We start from the raw sequence: 22,274 nt of genomic DNA on the forward strand, positions 1-22,274 counted from the left end.
CTTTTTGCAAATTTACTCTTAGTATGGCTTTGATTGTCTATGAGAAGATCATTCCATGATCCATAAGAAAAGAAAATATATATGGAAAGATTTGGCTATCACACTAAAGAAACCAGTGACGAAAAAACCCAAGTTTTATATGAAAAAGAAACTGGGCTGCTACCAATTTAGTTCCTAGGTGCATGAGATGCTGCATCTGGATTCTGAGACGCTTGATCTTCTGCATTCAGTATTCAACCAGTCAGCTGAATATACATATCGCTGAGCTTCAAGGTCTGATGATCTTTTTGTTCAAATGGCAGGTCTTAACTCTTAACATTTCTCAATAATGATCCGTCTATCAGAATGTCAAATATATGCATAGGCTCTAAAAAATAACAGCTGATAATAATACTTGACAAATCCTGTATCTCCCAAATTGAAAAGCCGGTTGGCACAATTTGCAACAAACTAAAACAATCTTTGACTTATAAAATTAATTGGCTGTTCAACAATATGTTGGAGCCAGTCTACCGTAGGATTGAATGATGGGTTATTGATTGGGCTTTGGGTTTGCTCCAATAAAAGGGCTGTGAAAGGGAAGATTTTCCAGAGCATCAGCATCTTTGCATTTGAGTGCTTATATCCGCATGGGATGCCCGTGCATCTTTGCTTTCTTGCGGTCTTTTTTGTTTTTCTATCTTTTGGTTGGTTCTAATACATACATGCATGCATACATATGTGTGTGTGTGTATATATATATGTATGTATCTTTTTTGCTTTTCAATCTTTTGGTTGATTCTTATGTGTGTGTGCATGCCATTTTAAAAAAATCCTGTCACAGACTCACAACCAGTAATGCAGGGGCATTTCACACCGGGCTTGAGTGGGGTAGCCCGTGCATGCGGGGACACACTCGGGGTGGGTGGCCCATGTGATTTGGGGCCCACGAGCCCACGAGGGGGGTTCGGCCGAGGTCCTAACCCATGAGATGTGGGGCCTAGGCTATGAGATAAAGGGATTAATTCGTCATACTCTAACAGTTCGAACTTTTAGAGCGAATGGTTAATTGTCCTGCATCAAATTGGTATCAAAGCGGGAGGTCTCGTGTTCGAGACTCCTCGCCGGGGGTGATTAATGCAGGGGCATTTCACACCGAGCTCGAGTAGGGTAGCCCGTGGGATGCGGGGACACACTCGGGGTGGGTGACCCATGTGATTTGGGGCCCATGGGAGAGGTCTTGTGTTCGAGACTCCTCACCGGGGGTGATTAATGCAGGGGCATTTCACACCGGGCTTGAGTGGGGTAACCTGTGGGATGCGGGGACACACTCGGGGTTGACGGTCCATGTGATTCGGGGCCCACGAGGGGGTTCATCCGAGGTCCTAACCCATGAGATGTGGGGCCTGGGCCATATGAGATAAATGGATTAATTCGCCATACTCTAACAGTTTGAGCTTTTAGAGCAAGTGGTTAATTGTCCTGCATCAACCAGACATGCTCTTTGTAAATTAACCATAACTCAAATGGTTTTAGGATCACATGATCTTGGGCTTGTTTGGAAGCTAATTCAATATCATTTCGAGCGGGACTAGCATCATGTTGTTCCGACATCGTTTGATACCCAAGAAGTGGAATGCAAAAAGTTTTGAAAATAAAAAGGGAAATAAGTGATGAGTCACCTTAAGCCTAACAACCAATTAAAATAAATAAAACCTGTGAAATTGAGGACCATTTGATTGTTCCCATGGGCCCTAAAATGTAATCTGGCTATTGATCTTGTCAAATTTATCATCAAACTTTAATTTTCAAAAAAGTAAAATAAAAAATCATCAAACATTGGATCCAGTTCAGATTATCAATCAATGGCAATATGGATGGTTGAATCGTTTAGATCTTTGATTGGCCAACTTGTGTGGCCTTTTCGTTGCATTGTGACTTGACAAACTATCTACTCATAGCAAATGCATTGTTTGGACTTTTTCTAGCCCTCCAATCAACACATTCTTTTTGGTGGACCAAAACGGGATTTAATCTTAATAATTATTCTTAATGTGTATGCCTTCTAAGGTGCACATCCTTAGAACCATGAAACGATGGGACTATTGTCTTGTGTTTTCTCCTTAACCCCTTGTGTTTTCTAGGATCCCTAGGTTCGGCCTGCATTATCCTCAAGCAAAGCTTCCATGCCCATTGAAATATGACTGACTGAATTTCTTCCACAGTTGGTGCTGCAGTCCACTCATATTGATGTATGTTAGGGTTGGGGAGTTTGAGCAATAACTAGAAGTGGGGCACAAAGCTGCACTAACTATTATGGGATTAAACTCATGAGTCATGCTATGGATCTTGGTAGAGTGACTGCACAAAGATTAAGCCAGGAGATGGATGTATCAAAAATCAGTTTGGATTGATGTCAGGAAGGTTCACCGCTAAAGCTATTTTCCTACTTAGACGCTGATGGAGAAATATAGGCAGAGGAGGAAGAATGTCCACATGGTCTTTATTGACTTAGAGAAAGCATATGATAGGGTCCCTAGTGAATTGGTCCTGTGGGTGTTGGGGAAGAAAGGATTCTCATGAGGATGACATGATTATGGATATGTATGCGAGGGTGGCAACATGTGTGAGACCAATATTGGAGAGAAGTGAGTTTTCAATTATTGTAGGCGTACACCAGGGGTCATCATGGAGCATGTTTCTTGTTGTATTGGTTGTGGATGAGTTGATGAGGCATTTATGGGAAGAGGTCCCATGGTCTATATTGTTTGCAAATGACATGGTTTTGTTGTTTGTATAGCTAGAGTATAGGGGATGCAATTTTAGTGACAGTAGGAGTGGAAGCAAGGAATTAGTTTAGATTGCTGAGCGAAATATCCTAAAATGACCATTTTGGATATTATGGGTCGATCAAGAGAGCAGGGAAATCGAGAAGGATGTTGCTCATACAATTAAAGCTAGGCGGATGAAGTGGAGATGTGCCTTTGGATTTTTATGTGATCATTGTATGCCAATGAAATAGAACGGGAAATTTTATAGGACAGTTATAAGACTGGCCATGCTTTATTGGACAGAATGTCGGACAAGAATATGTTCATAGTATGAGCGTAGCAGAAATGAGGATGTTGAGAGGGATGAGTTGCATGACAAGGATATAATTAGAAATGAATGCATTCATGGGAACTAGCACCAATAGTTAATAAGATAAGGGAAAGTAGAATTAGATAATTTAGCCACATGAAATAAAGACCAAGAACTGCACTGGTTAGGAGTGTGTTGCTTCAAGTTGAAGGCTCTAAAAGGGCAATGAAAGGCTTAAAAGTATGTGTGTTTAGATTGTAAGAAAAGACTAATGACCTATGTTTTAACTAAGGATATGGTCCTTGATAAAGTACAGTGGCGGAATAAGATTCATGTGGCTTTCCCTAATTAGTGGGACAATTTTCGAGGCGTCCTGGCGTCGAAGAAGCAAGATCGACGGGATTTAGACGTGTGGATGCTGGGAACATCGAGGCGGACTTCGACTCCCTACACGTGGCTTCAAGATCATCCAGCCCGAGATTAACGTCCCTAGTCGAGATCGGGCCAAGAGTCTCGTGTCCGCTTTCAACCCGGATTCGCCGCTCCCCAATTACCTCGTTCCCATCAGCTGTATCCGATCTCGAGACCACATACCCTATACTCATCCCCAAATCAACAAGCCTACCCTGCCCACCTCCCATTCCTGATAATATTTTCGTCCAACTTCACAAACCAATCTTCCCATAGCAACCATTACCCTCCCTTGTAGGCAGATCTCAATCCCCTACAGTCGTGGGTGACGATTTGTCCAGAGGTGAAGAATCAGATAGTCGATTCTCCGAGTCCCAAGCTTACTCTTCGCTCCCCACATCTCCAGTCACCTTCGTACCTCAGTCTCGGGATTGGGCCAATTTGGGCCCCGTTACCCTTTTTCAGGAAGCCTTACCGGGTGACGTGATAGTAGCAGAGTCCCTGCAGATGCATATGGACTACCCTCACCATCAACAAGAATCTTATTGATTTGGTTTCCACCACAGATAAAAGCAGAGAGGAATTATTTGAATCGATCCAAAACAAGAAATGGATTAGAGACGCGGTTGGTCATGTTGGAAGGTCCCTCGGATTATCATTTGGAGACAGGGATGAAGATTACATCGCTCTGTTTCAATGTATCGAAAATAGAGGAAGTCTTCTCTTAGCTCCCAGAAATCCCTCCAAACAGGTTCCTAGATCCATTAACAATAGGGAACTTCAAAGCCTGTAACCGAGTCCAGGTCTCCTAGCAGCATCTAGCGCAAGACAAGGTCGAAAGGGGAATCGGGAAAGCTCTGTGCCCCAATGAGAATCCTTTCTTGGAACGTGAGGGGGGTGGGATTGAAGCAAAAAAGGTATTTGATCAAGGATTCTATCGGTAGAAAAGACCCGAACGTTATGTCTTCAGGAAACCAAAGTCCCCATATTCAAAGATGGGCTGCTGGCCACGTTTGGAAAGCTAAGGGCGCTAAGTGGCTGACGCTAGATGCCTTTGGTTCCTCGGGAGGCATTCTAATTGCTTGGAAGTCTTCCAAATGGGAAGTTCAGTCAGCCACAATAGGGGTCTTCTCGGCGTCTATTTTTCTGCAAGATAAGTCCTTTAACTTCTGCGGTCTTATTTCTGCGGTTTATGGTCCTAATGAGGACTCTCTCAGATCAGAATTTTGGGATGAATTGTCTAGTATTAGACGGTCCTTCACCGGTCCGTGTTGTTTTGTAGGAGATTTCAATGTGGTCCGATTTGCTGCGGAGCATTCTCGCAGAAGAAGAGTCTCATCAGCCATGGAGGCTTTCTCAGAATGGATCCAATCCTAGGAGCTGGTTGATCTCCCGCTATCTGGGACAAGATACACTTGGTCTAATGGGCGTAAAATTCAAATTCAATCGAGACTGGATAGATTTCTTCTGTCCACGGACTGGTTGGAGGCCTTCCCAACTGTGTCCCAGATGGCCCTTCCTAGGACCATGTCGGACCATTTGCCCGATCTTGCTGTCGATGGAGGAGGAAATCTGGGGCCCTAAACCCTTCAGATTTAATTCTTCATGGCTCAAGATTAAAAGTTTTCTTCAGAAAATTGAGTGGTGGTTTGCCTGTCAGGTTGATGGTTTTGTAGGTCATAGGCTTCTATGCAAGGTCAGACTTCTCAAGGAGAAGCTTAAAGAATGGAAGGAAGGAGAGTTACGTAAGCGGGAGGCTGATACGGAAGCCTTATTCACTGAACTCCAACGCATCGATTCTGAAGCCGAAGGTGGTTCCATGACCCTAGATGTGTTGAGCAGATGCATCCAAATCATTCAATCCATCTCAGCTAGGGCGTTGGAGGGCGAAATTTCCTGGAAGCTGAAGTCGAGGGCGAGATGGATATTAGAGGGGGATAGAAACACCAGATATTTCCATAGCATAGCCAACATGCATGCCTGAGCCAAAGCCATTCTCAGTATCACAGTGGGATGGAATTCAGATCGACGACAGACAGGAGATTGTGGAGCATGCTGTCCGCCATTTCAAATCCCTTCTTTCTGTTGAAGAGTGGATCAGGCCCAGCCTAGATGGCATTGTTTTCAACTCTCTCGAGGAATCAGAGGCGGATCTTCTGGAAGCTCGGTTTACTGAAGAAGAGGCCAAAGTGGCCATTGATTCGTTGGGGGGAGACAAGTCCCCCCGATCCAGATGGATTTCCCATGGTGTTCTTCCAATCTTTTTGGGAGAACATCCGCCAAGATGTTGTGGATTTTCTGCATGAATTTCATCTCAGGGGAAGATTATCCAAAGGTCTAGGTGCGTCCTTCATTGCGTTAATTCCTAAGGTAGCCGGCGCGAGCTCTTTTTCTGAATTTCGGCCTATTAGCTTGATTGGGGGCCCTTACAAGATCCTGGCTAAAATTCTGTTGACCAGATTATCTAAAGTTATGGGAAAGATAATTTCCAAGTACCAGAATGCATTCATCAGGGGTAGACAGATAGTTGATTGTGTCCTGATTGCTAATGAATCATCAAGACTGGAGTGAAGAGCATCTTTTGCAAGCTGGATATCAAAAAGGCCTATGACCATGTGGAGTGGGGTTTTCTTCAATACATGATGTGCTGAATGAGATTTGGAGAGAGGTGGAGGGGTTGGATCAAAGCGTGTGTAGGATCGGCCCACTTTTCTGTCCTACTCAACGGCACCCCTCAAGGCTTTTTTAAAAGCTCGAGAGGTATTCGTCAAGGTGACCCTTTATCCCCTCTCCTCTTCCTTTTGGTAGGCGAGGCCCTATCGCAGATGCTATTACGGGGACAGGTTGCTGGGATCCTCAAAGGGATAGCAATGCCAGGTGTGCCAACTCCGATTTCCCACATTCAGTTTGCCGATGATACCCTCATCCTCTCTGAAGCGGACCCGGTGCTCATTGACAACTTGCGCACAACTCTTTGTTGTTTTGAGGCCGTCTCGGGTCTGAGAATTAATCTGACTAAATCAAAAATTTATGGCGTTAATTTAACGGAATCAGAGCTTTCCACCTTCGCCGATTCCCTTGGATGTCCGGCCGCATCCTTTCCTTCCACTTTCATGGGGCTCCCCCTTGCTATCGGCCCTCCTCCAAAATTAATGTGGGATAAGATTGTGAATAAATTTCAGAAATACTTAGCCAGGTGGAAGTGTCAATATTTATCGATGGGTCGTCTGACCCTCATCAAATCAGCCCTCTCAAACCTCCCTATATACTACATGTCTCTGTTCCGATGTCCTTCATCGGTGCTGCATCGCATCGACAAGCTTCGTCGAGACTTTCTGTGGTGTGGGAAAGATAACTAGAAGAAACTACATCTTCTGGATTGGCATGAGGTTTGTAAGCATTTCCAGGAAGGGGGTGCCAGTATCAGAAATTTGAAGACTATGAACCAGGCTCTCCTTGGTAAGTGGACATGGAGATTGGGCATTGAAGATAATGCTCTCTGGAACACCCTTATTAAAGGCAAGTATGGCATTTCTCCTGGTGGGTGGTGGACCAATGATTCCGCAGCGTATAGGGCATCTTTAATTTGGAAAGGGATCCTGCGCTCCAAGAAAGCGGTAATTGATAATATCAGCTTTGAACTTGGCAACGGAGCAACCATCAGATTTTGGGAAGATAAGTGGGTGGGTGAGGAGCCTCTCAAAATCAGATTCCCGAACATATACCGCCCGGCACCAGATAAGAACATCCCAGTTGCTAGTTGTTATGAAGTTTCTGCTGTCAGCATCGTTTGGGAAGTGAAGTGTGTCAGAAATCTTCACGACTGGGAGGTTGCTGAATTCGTGGGGCTGCTCGACTGCATTTATGAGATGGCTCCTCATCATGCCTCATCTAATAAGCTGATCTGGTCTCTTGACAAATCCAGTGTATTTTCGGTGAAATCTTTTTACTCTTATCTTGCCTCTTCTTCCAATCCAGCGGGCCCTGCTTCCCCTTTCATCTGGAATATCCCCCCCCCCCCACAAATATATTTGTTTTGGCTGGTTGGTTGGTAAAAATCGGATCCTTACAGTCGATAACCTGAGAAAGAGGGGCATGCATATCGTCAATATCTGCCTCTGCTGCATGCAAAATGAAGAATTGGTGGATCAACTTTTGGTCCATTGCCTGTTCATTTCCCAGATTTGGTCGGAATTCTTCAAGAGGTTCAACATCAGTGGGTGTATCCCGAAGTCCTCATCCAATATGATGGCGTCTTGGCATGGATTCAAGTTGGGCAAAGTTAGATCTCGGATTTGGAGAACGGCGCTCCTTGCCATATGGTGGTCAGTTTGGGAGGAAAGGAATGACAGATGCTTCAATGACAAGCAGTCCTCAGTTCAAGTAGTGTGGGCTAGGGCCAAAAAGCTGATTGTAGAATGGGTGGTCAATGTCAATGGTCTTAAGGATTATGACCTTTTGTTCCTAGGTTTTTAGTTTTTTTCTGCTATCTCAGCAGTTTCCTTTCTTGTATTTGCTTTCTTCCTAATATAATCTCCTTATCTTTAAAAAAACAAAAGGCTTAGATGATGATGATGACGACGATGACTAGAAACAGGGCATAAATAGTCAGCTGGATTAGGGACTACCGTTTAATTGTTGCTGTTTGGTGAGGGAGGAAACCAAACTCCAAAAGCTCTGGTTGAATTAGATTAGGAACCATGGTTTAAAAGATTGTCCCATATGATTTGGTTCATCTAGTTTGTATTTTTTCGGGTCTGAAAGAAAGCAACTTACCAGACCGAAATGGAGACCCAAACAGACCAAAATGCACTGATACACGCCAATATGGTTTTTGGCCCCTGGGAAGTCATACTTCGAAACTGCTAATCCGTTTTGGGAACCATCATTGAACGGTTGGTGTGCAGCGTGCAATATCAAACTCGAGTTCAAGTCTAAGCTGAGCTGAGCGTGTATTCAGAGCAGTGATCATTTAGGGCAATAATCATGCAGCAGGTGATGATTGAATGAGACAAAAGAACAAACTGCTATAATTGTGTAATCAGTCAAATGCTTTTCAGTTTGTGTAAATAGGGTGCCCATGCAGAGGATACTTCAGACAAAACTGTTGACACCAAGAAAATGTGTCAGTCATTATATCATTGTAAGAAATAGAAACGAGACAACTAGCAAATAGTCTTATTAGAAAGCCTGGACACCACAAATTTAGAGAGCCCAGGTGCATGGGATCCTTTTTATTGACTGATTGGGATATTTAAGTATGAAAACATAAACATCCTGATGTAGGTAAGAGTTGGGCAACCTAATTCAAGTAACTGTTATGGGACTAAACCACAACACAATAGCATAATATTAACTAAGACAAACCTAAGAATAAAGCTCAGGAAACCAGAGCTTGTTTTCTCACCAGTTGCTTGGTCAGTTAAGATATTCTATTATATTCATCTGCAACTATTTTGCCGTTCACATGGTCTTATGGGGCTCCTCCTAAGGTCATGGCATTTGCCTGGCTGGCGGGGAGGAACCAGGTGTTGGCGATAGATAACCTTCAGAAGAGTTCAATGGTATTGCCCAACTGTTGCGTGATTTGCTGGCGGAATTCGGAGATGGTGGATCACTTGTTTATTCACTGTTTGCTCGGGTGTTGGAGAAAGTTTAGCCTCCTTCGGCATGGCATGGGTGATGCTAGGGTACATCTCAAGCTTTCTCGTTGCATCACATGGGGGAGAATTTGGGAGAAGAAAATGGCGTGCAGACTAGCCTTATTGGTGGTTATTTGGCCCATTTGGGAGAAAGAAACAACTGGAGTTTCTGTAACAAAAGTGGGTCCAAGCATATAGTATTTAATAGAGCAAAGGCTTGATGTAATTAGTTGGGTTTCCTGTCTTAGGGATTTTGTTCACAATGATTGGCCATTGCTTTCTGGGCTATAGTTGCTGTTATTCTTTGAGCTTTTGCTCCTTTTGAATAAAATTCATTTCCTTTAAAAAAGATGGAATTGTAGAGGAAATGACAAAAAAGGAAATAAAATTTTTATCAAGGGAAAGTTTTATCTAATAAACATGATTAATAAGTTGTCTACTTACATCTATGAAGACTTGAGAGCTCTTTTTCGTGCCATGAATGAACCATGCTACCATAGGTTCACTTCTATGCTTATTTTTCTTAATTCATCAGAAAATAACCTTCAGCCCATGCTAGACAAACAAGTGCTCAAGCAAAACAATAATTATAATGTTTGTGATGACCCTAGATAAATCAACAAACTTCGTTAGATTCACAGCGTATTTCCTTTGAACCACAGTTTACTGGCTTCATGGTTGATTCCAGCAGAAGACAACAAAAATGCTTTGTGTGGCCTAAAAAGTCAGAGATTGCCATTTGCATTTATAGAGAGCTGAAGGGCCATAGTAGGGAGCTACCATCTCTTGGCTTGTTACCGGTAGGGGATGTTGTCTCTTGGGTTCTCTCATCCCTTTGTCCACAGAAATTTATTGGATGGAGAAATTAAGGACTTGGCACGTCTCCAAGAACAGATTTGGAACTTCCCAATTTGGCCTCAAAATGTTCACATGTGGAGATAAAAATTTGAAAGTCCAGGAAGTTTTTTGTAAGATCATTTTAAGCGACATCCAGGCTCCCATGATAGTGTTCAGGTGGTTGACTGCTAATGAAAATAAATCTAACAATTTTTTGTTTTTTTTTTGTTTTGTTTTGCTTTGTATTCTTTTCCACCACTGTCTTGATGTGGCTTCTTGATAAAGTTGTTGCCTCTAAAAAAACAGCGCTGAGATGATGCCCCAATTACAGCCCAAGAAAAGCAAAATTACATCCTTTAAGCATGTCGTCAATACATGAGGCCCAATCAACAACAAGCAACTTATCCCTTTGGGAAATCCCCTCCGCCTCTCATGTCCTTGAAGCATGTCTCAAATCTGTCTTCCCAAATGTCCCCCAAGCTGCAAGCGGGACCATTCTTTTAACCTTTTCTCACCCCACCTCATGCCATGCCATTATGAGACCTCCCTCCAAATCCAGTTAAACCCACAAAACATTAAAACAACTAAGAATATCAGCCCAAATCTTCCCTGCAAAAGAGCAATTCACGAGGAGATGATCAATCGTCTCCTCATTCTTCATACACATAAAGGAGGTTGGATATCACCATTAACTGTTTTTGGAGGTTGTCGAATCGCATGTGCGATCACATATGCCTATGTGCACATGCGATCGCACAATCGCATATGCGACAGCATATAACAAAAAAATTTGAAAAATTAAAAAAAATCGAAAAATATGAAAAAAATAAAAAAATTTATAAAATAATATGAGAAATTAAGGGTAACTTCCCTAAGTTAATAGATAACTAATTTTACATGTAAAATATATTTGAGAGAAATAAAATCAATTAAACATTGAATTAAATATCAAGTGCTTGAATCTGGATCTTCCAACTTCCAAGAGAGGGAATGTAGGAGAGATAGAGAGAAATTAAGACCACTTGGAAGTAGGAAATGTAAGAGAGATATTAAGACCACTTGGAATTAAGAAATGTAAGAGAAGAAGAGAGTAAGAGAAATTTGGAGTCAGAATATTGCAAACAAAGTTGTTATTTTTACAAAAAAAAGTGCCAACTGTTGGCCAATATGCGATCGCATATTTTCGCATATGCCACATGCGATCTCATATATGATCTGCATATGGATATGCACATATGTGATCGCAAATGACAACAATGGCCGTGACCTTTGGGGGACCCACAATGCCACACATGCTTGGTTTGCCTGGTTACTTCATTCCTCCGAACATCACCAATAAGGTTATGGAAAGACCGAACCAAGAACCGCCCCTATTTATGGAAAGACCGAGCCAAATGGTAGATTCTTGGGAAGTCATGTTTCAAAGAGAACCCCCAACCTAAGCATCCTCCCAAAACCGAACCTTCTCCCTGTTCCCCATGGAGAATCCAACACCCTCCCAGAGTTTCGGACTTCAAAGAAATTACCTTTTCCACTGCCAAAGCTGTATAAGTTGAGGAGTCAGTCCGCCATCCCCCTACTGTACACCCATACCAGTTGCTTATGACTTCCTTCCAAAGTGCGCCCTCCTCCCCAAAATCTAACAATTGACCACCTTAAGTCAGGAAACATGATGAGTACATGTGTGCGTCTTACTTCTAATGGATGCTGAATCAACAAATCATCTTTTGCATTGTGAATTCGTAGCAGGGATTTGGTGGAGGGTTTTGGCTCTTTACTAGGGTTGTAGAAGTGCTTATTCATTCTGGAAATTGGGGTTTCCAGAGCAAGAACACCAGAACTTTATGGGGGATTGGCAATGCTAGCAGTCTTTTGGTCAATACAGAAGGGATGTAACAATAGAGTATTCAACAAAAATGCAGCCTCTATGGACTCGGTATTTCAGAAAGCTGAAGGGAGGATCATTTGTTGTGCTCTAGGGAGCCCACACTTCGAGGGCTGTAACATACAATATATTTTGGGGATTTTTCTGCTTCAGCCTCTATGGACTCGGTATTTGAGAAAACTGAAGGGAGGATCATTTGTTGGGCTTTAGGGAGCCCACACTTCGAGGGATGTAACATACGATATATTTTGGGGATTTTTCTGCTTCATGGTGTAGGAGGTCAAGGGATAATCTTTCAGCATACCTTCTCCACCATCTCTTTTTGTAATCTATCTTGTTTTTAATAAGAACTTATTTACCATTCAAAAAAAGAGAGAGGATGAAAACACATGCATGCACCCATTTGATAAAAGCATGGATGCCAATTTGAGGAAGCCATTCTATTGGCTTGAGCAAATGGTAACATCTCTGAAAATTACAGAATCTCCGTCAAAAGTACAAGAAAATATATTATAATGTTGCAACTTCACATGTCAGTAAAGAAACATGCTGGGACATTTTGTACAAAATTTGTGTATGTACATGTGACAGATGGTATGCTAAGATTGTATCTGTTATAGTAGTTTGTTAAATTTGTATTTAAGTGCTCATTTATTTAATGAAGCTTTAGAAGGATCCTTAGTTGCTATATCTATATGGACAGGTTTTTGCTGTAAAGAGTGTCCTTCAGAAGCCAATCAGTTTAATACAGGGCCCTCCTGGAACAGGGAAAACTGTCACTTCAGCAGCCATTGTGTATCATATGGCCAAACAAGGCCAAGGGCAGGTAATTGATTGTGCTAATGTTTCCTCAAATGTTGATGTACTGTTCTCTGTTTTTGGTAGCTTTTGTGTTCATCAGTGTTGAGTCTCCACTTTCTGTTCAGGTTCTGGTTTGTGCCCCAAGTAATGTGGCAGTTGATCAACTTGCTGAGAAGATAAGCTCAACTGGGTTAAAGGTAATGCATTTAAACACTGCCTCATAGTTAAAAGTTTCAGGTGGTGTGATCCCACCATTCCCCCCCCAAAAAAAAACGCCATTTAAACACTGATGTCAGGATCTCAACTGGGTTAAAGGTAAGTGATGCAGGACGTGAATTTAAATATGATATGCAAGATTTCAGGCTTAGATCACACCAATTCAGAAACAATCACACAAATTCCACATCCCACATGAAAATCCAAACATTCAATTAAAGGGGAATCTATGCGGATCCAGGCCTACACACGTTAGGGCTGGATCAATGAAAATTATGAACCAAACGATACTCAAAGGGAAATAGAAATCAACCACACATGCATAAGAATCAGTCCCTAATCCAAGGGATTCCCCAATCTCAATTCAAGGAACCCTAGGATGAGCAAAGGGGCAAATCAATTAGGGATAATGTAATCTAGGGTCAGGATTTATGAAATTATGTATAAAAGAGGAAAATAAGAAGAAACCTGAACCCAAGATAGTCTCTGCGCATGGATGGCGAGCGAGGTGCGGGCGCACGTGCACCTGAGGCTGGCCGCACGTGTGGTGGGGGACGAAATCCAGAAATGGATTCCTAGGCCTTGGTCGGCCAGGCTTGGGCTGCAAAACCCCCAAATCTGACGTTGATCCGAGCTCTGGTCTAAGCATGGTGCTCCGTCGAAGTTTCAGCTCGCCTGCGGGTCGAAATCTGGAAATCTACTGTAATGAAGAAATATGATGCAACAAAAGGGACGAATTCGAAGTGCGGATGGTCGGGGAAGATGGAAAAAAAGGAGGATGGGGGTGAATCGGGATCGATGTGACTTTGTACCACGGTAGTTAGCCCTTCGAAAAGGGAGGGCTTCACACCCACTTTTGAATTCTTCCACAACTCACGAAGAGAGCAGAAAAATAAAGCAGAAATTTTTTTATTAACTTCAATGAATCAAAAGAACTACAAGGGGTGTCTATTTATATGAAAAATCCTATACCCCAAAACTCGCACCATGTGCGCAACCTATTACTTGGTGATGAAGTAAACTAAAATAAAAACCAAACAGAGAAATCTAAAGCATTCACAATGTTCTAAATAATAACAATAAGCAAAACTTAAAATATGAAATCAATCCGACGAGTGGGCCACGATCATGAGATCCCATGATGGGCTTTTCTTGACTATCGAGCCCACTTTTTTTTGAACCAAAACTTGTCTTCTAACTAGGAGGCTCTCCCTCGACGTTGTCATCGAGCCAGATCGATGATGGGGTGTGCGGGCGGGCGTACGTGTGCATGATGTTCTCATCAACTCTCTCCGGCTGCGAAGATTTCGCTACCGGGGAAATAAAACTCCTAAACCGCTCTAGGATGTCGGGATTAAGTCTCTGAAGCTCCTTAGTGAGCCACGCGGTGTCTGAAGCTGGGCGTGACTTTCATTTAACTAGGTATTTGTGAAACCCGCCATTCAACTTAGAAATTATCTCATGGTTTAGGATATCCTCTATTTTCTCTCTGGGTGTGTGAAGGCTAGGTATGAGAGGCAGAGGCTGGGATGAAAGGTCGGGAAGTGGGCGAAGGGCCGGACAAAGTATCAGTGGGTCCCTGAAAAGCAATTAGATCCTCCACATTGAATGTGGAACTAATTCCCATGGAAGGTGGAAGATCTACCTCATACACATTGAGACCGTTTCGCTTTATAATTTTGAAGGGCCCAGCGCTACGTGCGTGTAACTTACGAACGGCCCCTGGAGGGTACCGCTCGGGCCTGATGCGGACCATCATAGAGTTTCCAATATTGAACTCTTTGAAACGTCTATGTAGGTCTGCAGAAAATTTGTAATCTTCATTACTAGTAGTGATCTTTTGCCTGATTTCTTGATGCAATGAATGTATGTGATGCGCAAAAGACTCTGCAGACTGATGGCCTATGGGACAATGACATGGGGATAAGATCAATAGGCTTCCTAGGCTTATAACCAATAACGACTTCAAAAGGACTTAGACTTGTGGACCTATTGACACAACTATTGTATGCAAACTCGGCTATGGGTAGTGCGACGTCCAATGTCCTAGTATGCTCTTCTACTAAACATCGAAGTAAACTCCTTAGGCTCCTATTAACCACCTCAGTCTGGCCATCGGTCTGAGGGTGGTAGGTAGAAGAAAATTGGAGTCTAGTATTCATCATGTGCCATAGTATCTTCCAAAAGTAACTCATGAATCTCACGTCACGGTCAGACACTATGGTTTTTGGTAACCCATGCAGTTTGACGACCTCACTAAAGAACAACTTGGTCACATGAGAGACATCGGAGGTCTTAGAACAAGGAATGAAGTGGGCCATTTTAGAGAAACGGTCCACGACAACAAATATGGAGTCATGCTTTCGAATAGTCTTGGAAAGTCCAAGCACGAAGTCCATACTGATGTCCTGCCAAGGGATGAATGAGACTGACAAAGGTGTATATAATCTTGTATTCTGTTTCCTCTGCTTTGCCAGTTGACAAGTACAACATTGCCCTATAATTTGGCCACGTCCCGCTTGAGGCTTGACCAATGAAATCTATCCTCTACTAGGGCAATGGTCTTGTCACGACCGACATGACCTACGACCCCCCCTGAATGTAACTCCTAGACAAGAAAATCGCGAAGGGAGGTGCGTGGTATGCACAAGCGGTCACTCCTAAACATATATCCGTCCAAAATCAAATACTCATTGTTAGCTCCTGACGGACTCTCTAATAAAAACGTATACACAACCCCAAAATCTAGACACTCAGAATACTTTTCTTTGATGCGCTCAAGGCCTGTAATTTCAACACTTACGGAGTTGAGTAATGCGACTCGACGACTCAACGCGTCGGTAGGCTTATTCTCTACACCGGCCTTGTGTTTAAGTACAAAAGTGTACACTTGAAGGAATTGAACCCACTTAGCGTGCCTGAGGCTTAATTTCTTCTGAGAGTTCAAGTATCTTAAGGCCACGTGATCTGAGAACAAGATGAATTCTTGCGGTAACAGGTAATGTCGCCAATGACGTAGTGATTGCACTACCGCGTAGAATTCCTTGTCATAGGTGAAATATCTTTGCTTCGCCTCATTCAGTTTCTCACTAAAAAAGGCGACAGGGTGCCCTTCCTGGTTAAGTACTCCTTCCATGCCGACTCCTGACGCGTCACATGCGACTTCAAAAGCTTTTGAAAAATCTAGAAGTCGCGTGACTGAAGCTTCGATCATCTTGAGCTTTATCTCCTTGAAGGCCTTCGAGGCGGCCTTTGTCCATTGAAACTCTCTTTTTTATGCAGTCCGTGATGGGAGCCACAATGGAACTAAAGCCTCGAATGAACTGCCTATAAAAAGTGGCTAAGCCATGAAAGCTGCGCATCTCATGAATATTGTGGGGTTCAGGCCAATTAACGATGGCCTTGACCTTCTCGGGATCCGCCGATATGCCCTCAGCTGACACAATAAAACCTAAGAAGATCACACTACTAGACAAGAACGCACACTTCTTTAGGTTGGCGTACAACTTCTTGGCCCTAAGGATCCCACAAACCTGGCCCAAATGGTTAAAGTGTTGCTCCCTAGTCATGCTATAAATCAAGATATCATCAAAGTATACGACCAAGAACTTCCCCATGAAGGGTCCCAACACTTAGGTCATCACACGCATGAAAGTGCTTGGAGCATTAGTTACCCAAAAGGCATAATTAGCCACTTATATAGCCCATCCTTTGTCTTGAAGGCCGTCTTCCACTCATCACCAGGGCCTATACGGATTTGGTGATACCCACTTTTGAGGTCGATTTTTGAGAAGATAATAGCATTGGCCATCATATCTAGCATGTCATCAAGACGTGGTATGAGAAACCGATACTTGATTGTGATTTTGTTGATGGCCCTACTATCAACACACATCCTCCGTGTGCCATCCTTCTTAGGTGTAAGAAGGGCGGGCACGACACACGGACTCATGTTCTCTCGAATGAATCCCTTCTCTAGGAGTTCATCAATCTGCCTCTTCAACTCAGCGTACTCCTTCGGGTTCATTCTGTAATGCGGGAGGTTTGGTAGAGTTGCCCTAGGGATTAAATCAATGGCATGCTGTATATCCCTCATAGGGGGAAGCTCATTTGGTAAATCATCAGCAAAGACATCACAAAACTCATGTACTACCTGAATGGCCTCAGTGGGTAACTCTACGCTAGTCTCTGGTACATCTCCCTAGCCACAAGGGCGTATATCATCGAGTCCGCCTCCGTATCTCGCATAAAGTCTTTGACATTCAAAATATAGAGTGGTTTGGACTTGGACTTCGACTCCTTCACTTCTTTTGGGCCGCTCACACCACTCTGTGTGGTGAACTCTTTTCCAGCTGTATTCTTGGGTGGCAGAGGATTTAGCTTGACCTTCTTGCCCTCAAAACAGAATGTACACACATTTGAACTACCAAATATGGTAACATCCCTGTCATAGAGCCACGGCCTACTCAGAATGATATGACCCACATCCATAGGAACAACATCACACCAAATTGTGTCTTTATAAGATTCGAACTGAATAGGGACGACAACGGTGCGAGACTGGAATGGATATTTCATCAACCCAGGAGACTCTATAGGGCTGAGGATGGGCTTCCAGCTTCAAGACCAAACGACTCACAGTGCTAGTCGATGCCACGTTGGCACAACTACCACTATCCACGATCATCTTACAACTCTTTTCCCCACATTTTGCATAAGTGTAGAAGATCATGTTGTGGCGCCAGTCATCAGTGCTCTTTGCTTGAGCCAGGACGCAACGCGCAATGCGAGGGTCACAGACTCTTGTGCTCCCTTTTCCTCATCACTAGGGGTTACGACTGGCATATATTCCTCCTCATTATTACTCTCTGGGGGCACTACTTCTACTAGCCCATCAATAAGGAGTACTTTGGTGCCCTATCTCGTGCCGCACTGGTGAGCAAAATGACCAAACCCCTGACACCTAAAACACCTAGTGGCCCCACTTCCACGTGAACTAGACCCGACAATCTCTTTATCCTTATTATCCTTAGGTCTGGGCTGAACATTAGGGGAAAGTTTGTTTTGGAATCTCGTGTTAGGTATAGCCCCAAAGGGGTTGGCTTTAGCACCGGATTTGCGAAAGTCAAACCGCCTTCCCACAGATGCTTTAAGGTATTGCTCGACATCTAACACTACTTAGTACAATTGTTCAATAGTGTCTATGTCTTTGGCGAGCAATTCTCTCCTAATGTCAGGATGGAGGGCCGTTTTAAAACGAGTAAGGGTGAATACGGGGTCCTCATCAACCTCATAGCGGGTCAAGTACTCTTCGAATTTCTCAATATAGTCAGCAACACTCATGGAACCCTGTCGAAGAGACTGCCACTCCTCAATCAACCGCAGGCGATAAGAGAAAGGGAGGTACTTCTCTTTCAGCGTTTCTTTCATTTCTCCCCAATGGGCTATTGAGAATTCCCCCGCTCTTTCTTTTTTTCGCTCAATCGTCGCCCAAAACCTCTTTGCTCAAGCTTCATCTTGGCGAATCGGACTCGTCGAGCATCCGACATATCATACCACTCAAAATAGTAGTTCATATCCGCCAACCAATCTAAAAAAGCTTTAGGGTCTAAGTGACCATCAAAAGTAGGGGCATCTACTCTAACTCTCTTGTAGAGTTGCACATCTGGGTCATATTGGTCATGATGTCCCTCACGGGGTGGGTGCACAGGTGCGCACCCATGACCAACTCCTTGGCTGCCTCCATTCCTTGGTCTAATCTCCTGACCACCTGCCTGAGAATGGGCATCTTCCCCAATGGTGGGGTTTGCCATGAGGGAGGCCTCTATTTGAGTAACGCGATCATCAAATTGGTTAAGGCGTTGATCTATGCGTTGTTCCAAGCGCTTAGACATAGACTCAACCTGTTGGGCTAACTTGGCCATTGATTCTTGTAGTTGCTCCATGTTTAGAGTAGCGTGCAAACCAAAATCGCGACCCGTACGTGTGGGCATACACAGGCTAACTCAATCCTAAGGACCTGCTACGACAACTATATGCATCTAAAAAAACTAAATGACCCTACGAGACTCTATATGAAGGAGACTACACACCGTTACTAAAATTCAGCTACATATATCAGGGACTACGGTTTTCTAGCAGCTATATATGATGGATTGGATGCATGAAGGACTCAAATAAACTAAACCCTAAATATGTGGTGAATTCCCCTACAAGAACCCTAGGCTTTGATACCGAATTTGATGCAGGACGTGAATTTAAATATGATATGCAAGATTTCAGGCTTAGATCACACCAATTCAGAAAAAATCACACAAATTCCACATCCCACATGAAAATCCAAACATTCAATTAAAGGGGAATCTATGTGGATCCAGGCCTACACACCTTAGGGCTGGATCAATGAAAATTATGAACCAAACGATACTCAAAGGGAAATAGAAATTAACCACACAACACATGCATAAGAATCAGTCCCTAATCCAAGGGATTCCCCAATCTCAATTTAAGGAACCCTAGGATGAGAAAATGGATAAATCAATTAGGGATAATGTAATCTAGGGTTAGGATTTATGAAATTATGTATAAAAGAGAGAAAAATGGGAAGAAACCTGAACCCGAGACAGTCCCTGCGCATGGACAGCGAGCGAGGTGCGGGCACACGTGCGCCTGAGGCTGGCCGCACGTGTGGTGGGGGGACGAAATTCAGAAACGGATTCCTAGGCCTTGGTCGGCCAGGCTTGGGCTGTAAAACCCCAAAATCTGACATTGATCCGAGCTCTGGTCTGAGTGTGGTGCTTCGCCGAAGTTTCAGCTCGCCTGCGGGCTGAAATCTGGAAACCTGCTGTAATGAAGAAATATGATGCAACAAAAGGGACGAATTCGAAGTACGGATGGTGGGGGAAGATGGAAAAAAAGATGATGGAGGATGGGGGTGAATCGGGATCGATGTGGCTTCGCACCACGGTAGTTAGCCCTTCGAAAAGGGAGGGCTTCGTACCCACTTTTGAATTCTTCTACAACTCACGAAGAGAGCAGAAAAATAAAGCAGGAATTTTTTTATATTAACTTCAATGAATTAAAAGAACTACAAGGGGTGTCTATTTATAGGGAAAATCCTATACCCCAAAACTCGCACCATATGCGCAACCTATTACTTGGCGATGAAGTAAACTAAAATAAAAACCAAATAAAGAAATCTAAAGCATTCACAATGTTCTAAATAATAACAATAAGCAAAACATAAAATATGAAATCAATCCAACGAGTGGGCCACGATCATGAGATCCCATGATGGGCTTTTCTTGACTATCGGGCCCACTTTTTTTGAACTAAAACTTGTCTTTTAACTAGGAGGCCCTCCCTGGATGTCATCATCGAGCCAGATCGATGATGGGGTCCTCCTTCTGCGTATGTACGTGCGTAGGGGTGGTGGTGTGCGGGCGTGCGTGTGCACGATGTCCTCATCAGTAAGGCATTTAAACCTTGAAGTCAAGACCATGTTTGAAGGTTAGCATTAATTGGTGATGGGAATTAGGGGCCTGGTCTTGAAGTTAAACACATTGTTCTCCTTGATTTTTAGCAAAGAGAACTTCATGCTGTCATGCATTGTATATGGTGCTATGCGTGCCTTGAATCTTGATATTATAGGGAACTTTATCCCTGTGCTATAACTTCTTTCTCTGTAAATAAGGAATTGCTTTGCCGTTTTTCTATATTGTATCCTTGGACTTGACATTTGAGTTATCTATTTGGAAGTGGAATGTCAATTAGTTGGGAGATTTTTGGTCAAATCATTCTATTCCTCTCTATCCGAGGTGATTGGAGGAGAGAGTTCGCCTCATAGCTTTGATTTGGTTGTATTGGTACCCAATGGGGTTGTAGCCTTTGGATGTGTAGTGGTAAGGAGTCTAGGGATGAGTCGGTCACTATTGATGACTTGAGTTGGCAGATGATGATCATGAATGTTTGTATTGTCTTGAGGATCCAAAAACAAAGTCATTTTTGTCGTGGTTATTTGTCAGGCTTAAATTTTAGGCCAGGGTGCTGCCCTCGGGCCTAGTATTCCAGCCCAAGCCTGGCCCAAAGCGCACCTAGCTCGAAAGCCTGACGGGCCGGCCTGACCGAAGTGGGACAATGAAAGCCTGAAAAGCTACCCCCCACCTATTGGCAGTCCCAGCCAGGAAGGGAAAACTTAGTGGAGGTCGTCTTTGCTGGCTGAAATCTCGGCAGTTTGGAATGGCCAACCATGGTCAGTCGGTCATATTAAGGGCTCATATTTGATCCTATCAAAGCATGTCCATGGTGGTTGTATCTGGTTGGTTAAAGGGGAAAAGTTATAATTACAATTGCAGGAAGTGTGAAGCAAGGCGACAACAAGTTCGGTTGCAGGAGTGGGGAAGTTTCCTCTTTAAAATGTTTGCAAGTACAAACAACTAGGAAGTGGGAGTCTTTACCTCGATTTGAAATCAGAGCGGGGGACTGTAGCTTGATTTGAAGCGGAGTGGTGCCTGGTTAGAAGGCTCATGCAACTAGTTACAATTGGCCACTTGAGAAGTAGGAAGATAACAGCCATCATTTTGTGCTGTCTCTGACTGGGTGTGAGGGATCTTTGAAGCATCTCTTCATGTATTGTGCTTTCTCGACAGGTGTATAGAAGAGTTTTTCTGTTATATTCAATGTAATATGGGTTATGCAGGGTTCCATGTCTGATTTTGTTCAGGTTTGGTGCAAGTTTCTTAAGAAGTAATATGGGCTGCAAAAGGAATAGTGGAAACCGTCATTGTTTGCTGGATTCTGGTTGATTAGGAAAGAGCAGAATAATAGAACATTTTGTAATAGATCCTTGTCAATGGATAGGTTTTACAATTGGTTCGTGGAGGGTTATTGCATAGGCAGTGGCACTCGAGCCTTTTGGGAGCAATGTTGTCGATTCGCATATGCGATCGCACAATCGCATATGCAACAACTTTTTGCTTTTGAAATTTTTTTTTTAAATGAAAAATATGGGAAAATTGTAAAAAAAAAGAAGAAAGAAATTAAGGGAAACTTTCCTTAGTTAGATAATTAATTTTGCGTATTTAAAATACATTTGAGAGGCAAAATCAATCATACAATGAATTAAACTTCGAGAGAGAGAGAGAGAGAGAGAGAGAGAGAGAGAGAGAGCACCTGGAAGTAGGAAATGTAAGAGAGAGTCAAAGATTAAGACCACTTGAATTACTAAATGTAAGAGAAGAAAAGAGTAAGAGTTTTTAGAATATTGCAAACGGAGGAGGTTTGGAAGCCTTTTTATAGGCAAAACGTTATTTTTTGCAAAATAATAATAATGTGCCAACCGTTGGCCAATATGCAATCTAATATGCTATATGTGATCACATACATTGCATATGCAGTTGCATAATGCACATATGCGATCTGCA

The 22,274-nt window shown here is 43.1% G+C and overlaps 1 protein-coding gene across 2 annotated transcripts in view; it reads left to right on the top strand.

Annotated features, from left to right (window-relative positions):
- LOC131232513 (regulator of nonsense transcripts 1 homolog) overlaps positions 1–22,274 on the top strand; it is a 61,364-nt gene that overhangs the window by 11,972 nt on the left and 27,118 nt on the right. For both annotated transcript variants that reach the window (XM_058228793.1, XM_058228794.1), the window contains exons 10-11: positions 12,539–12,661; positions 12,762–12,833. In XM_058228793.1, the coding sequence (XP_058084776.1) occupies positions 12,539–12,661; positions 12,762–12,833 (195 nt within the window). The remainder of the gene's footprint in view (positions 1–12,538; positions 12,662–12,761; positions 12,834–22,274) is intronic.

This window comes from Magnolia sinica, chromosome 18 (genome assembly GCF_029962835.1).
Source record: "Magnolia sinica isolate HGM2019 chromosome 18, MsV1, whole genome shotgun sequence".
In the NCBI taxonomy this organism is placed as follows: domain Eukaryota; kingdom Viridiplantae; phylum Streptophyta; class Magnoliopsida; order Magnoliales; family Magnoliaceae; genus Magnolia; species Magnolia sinica.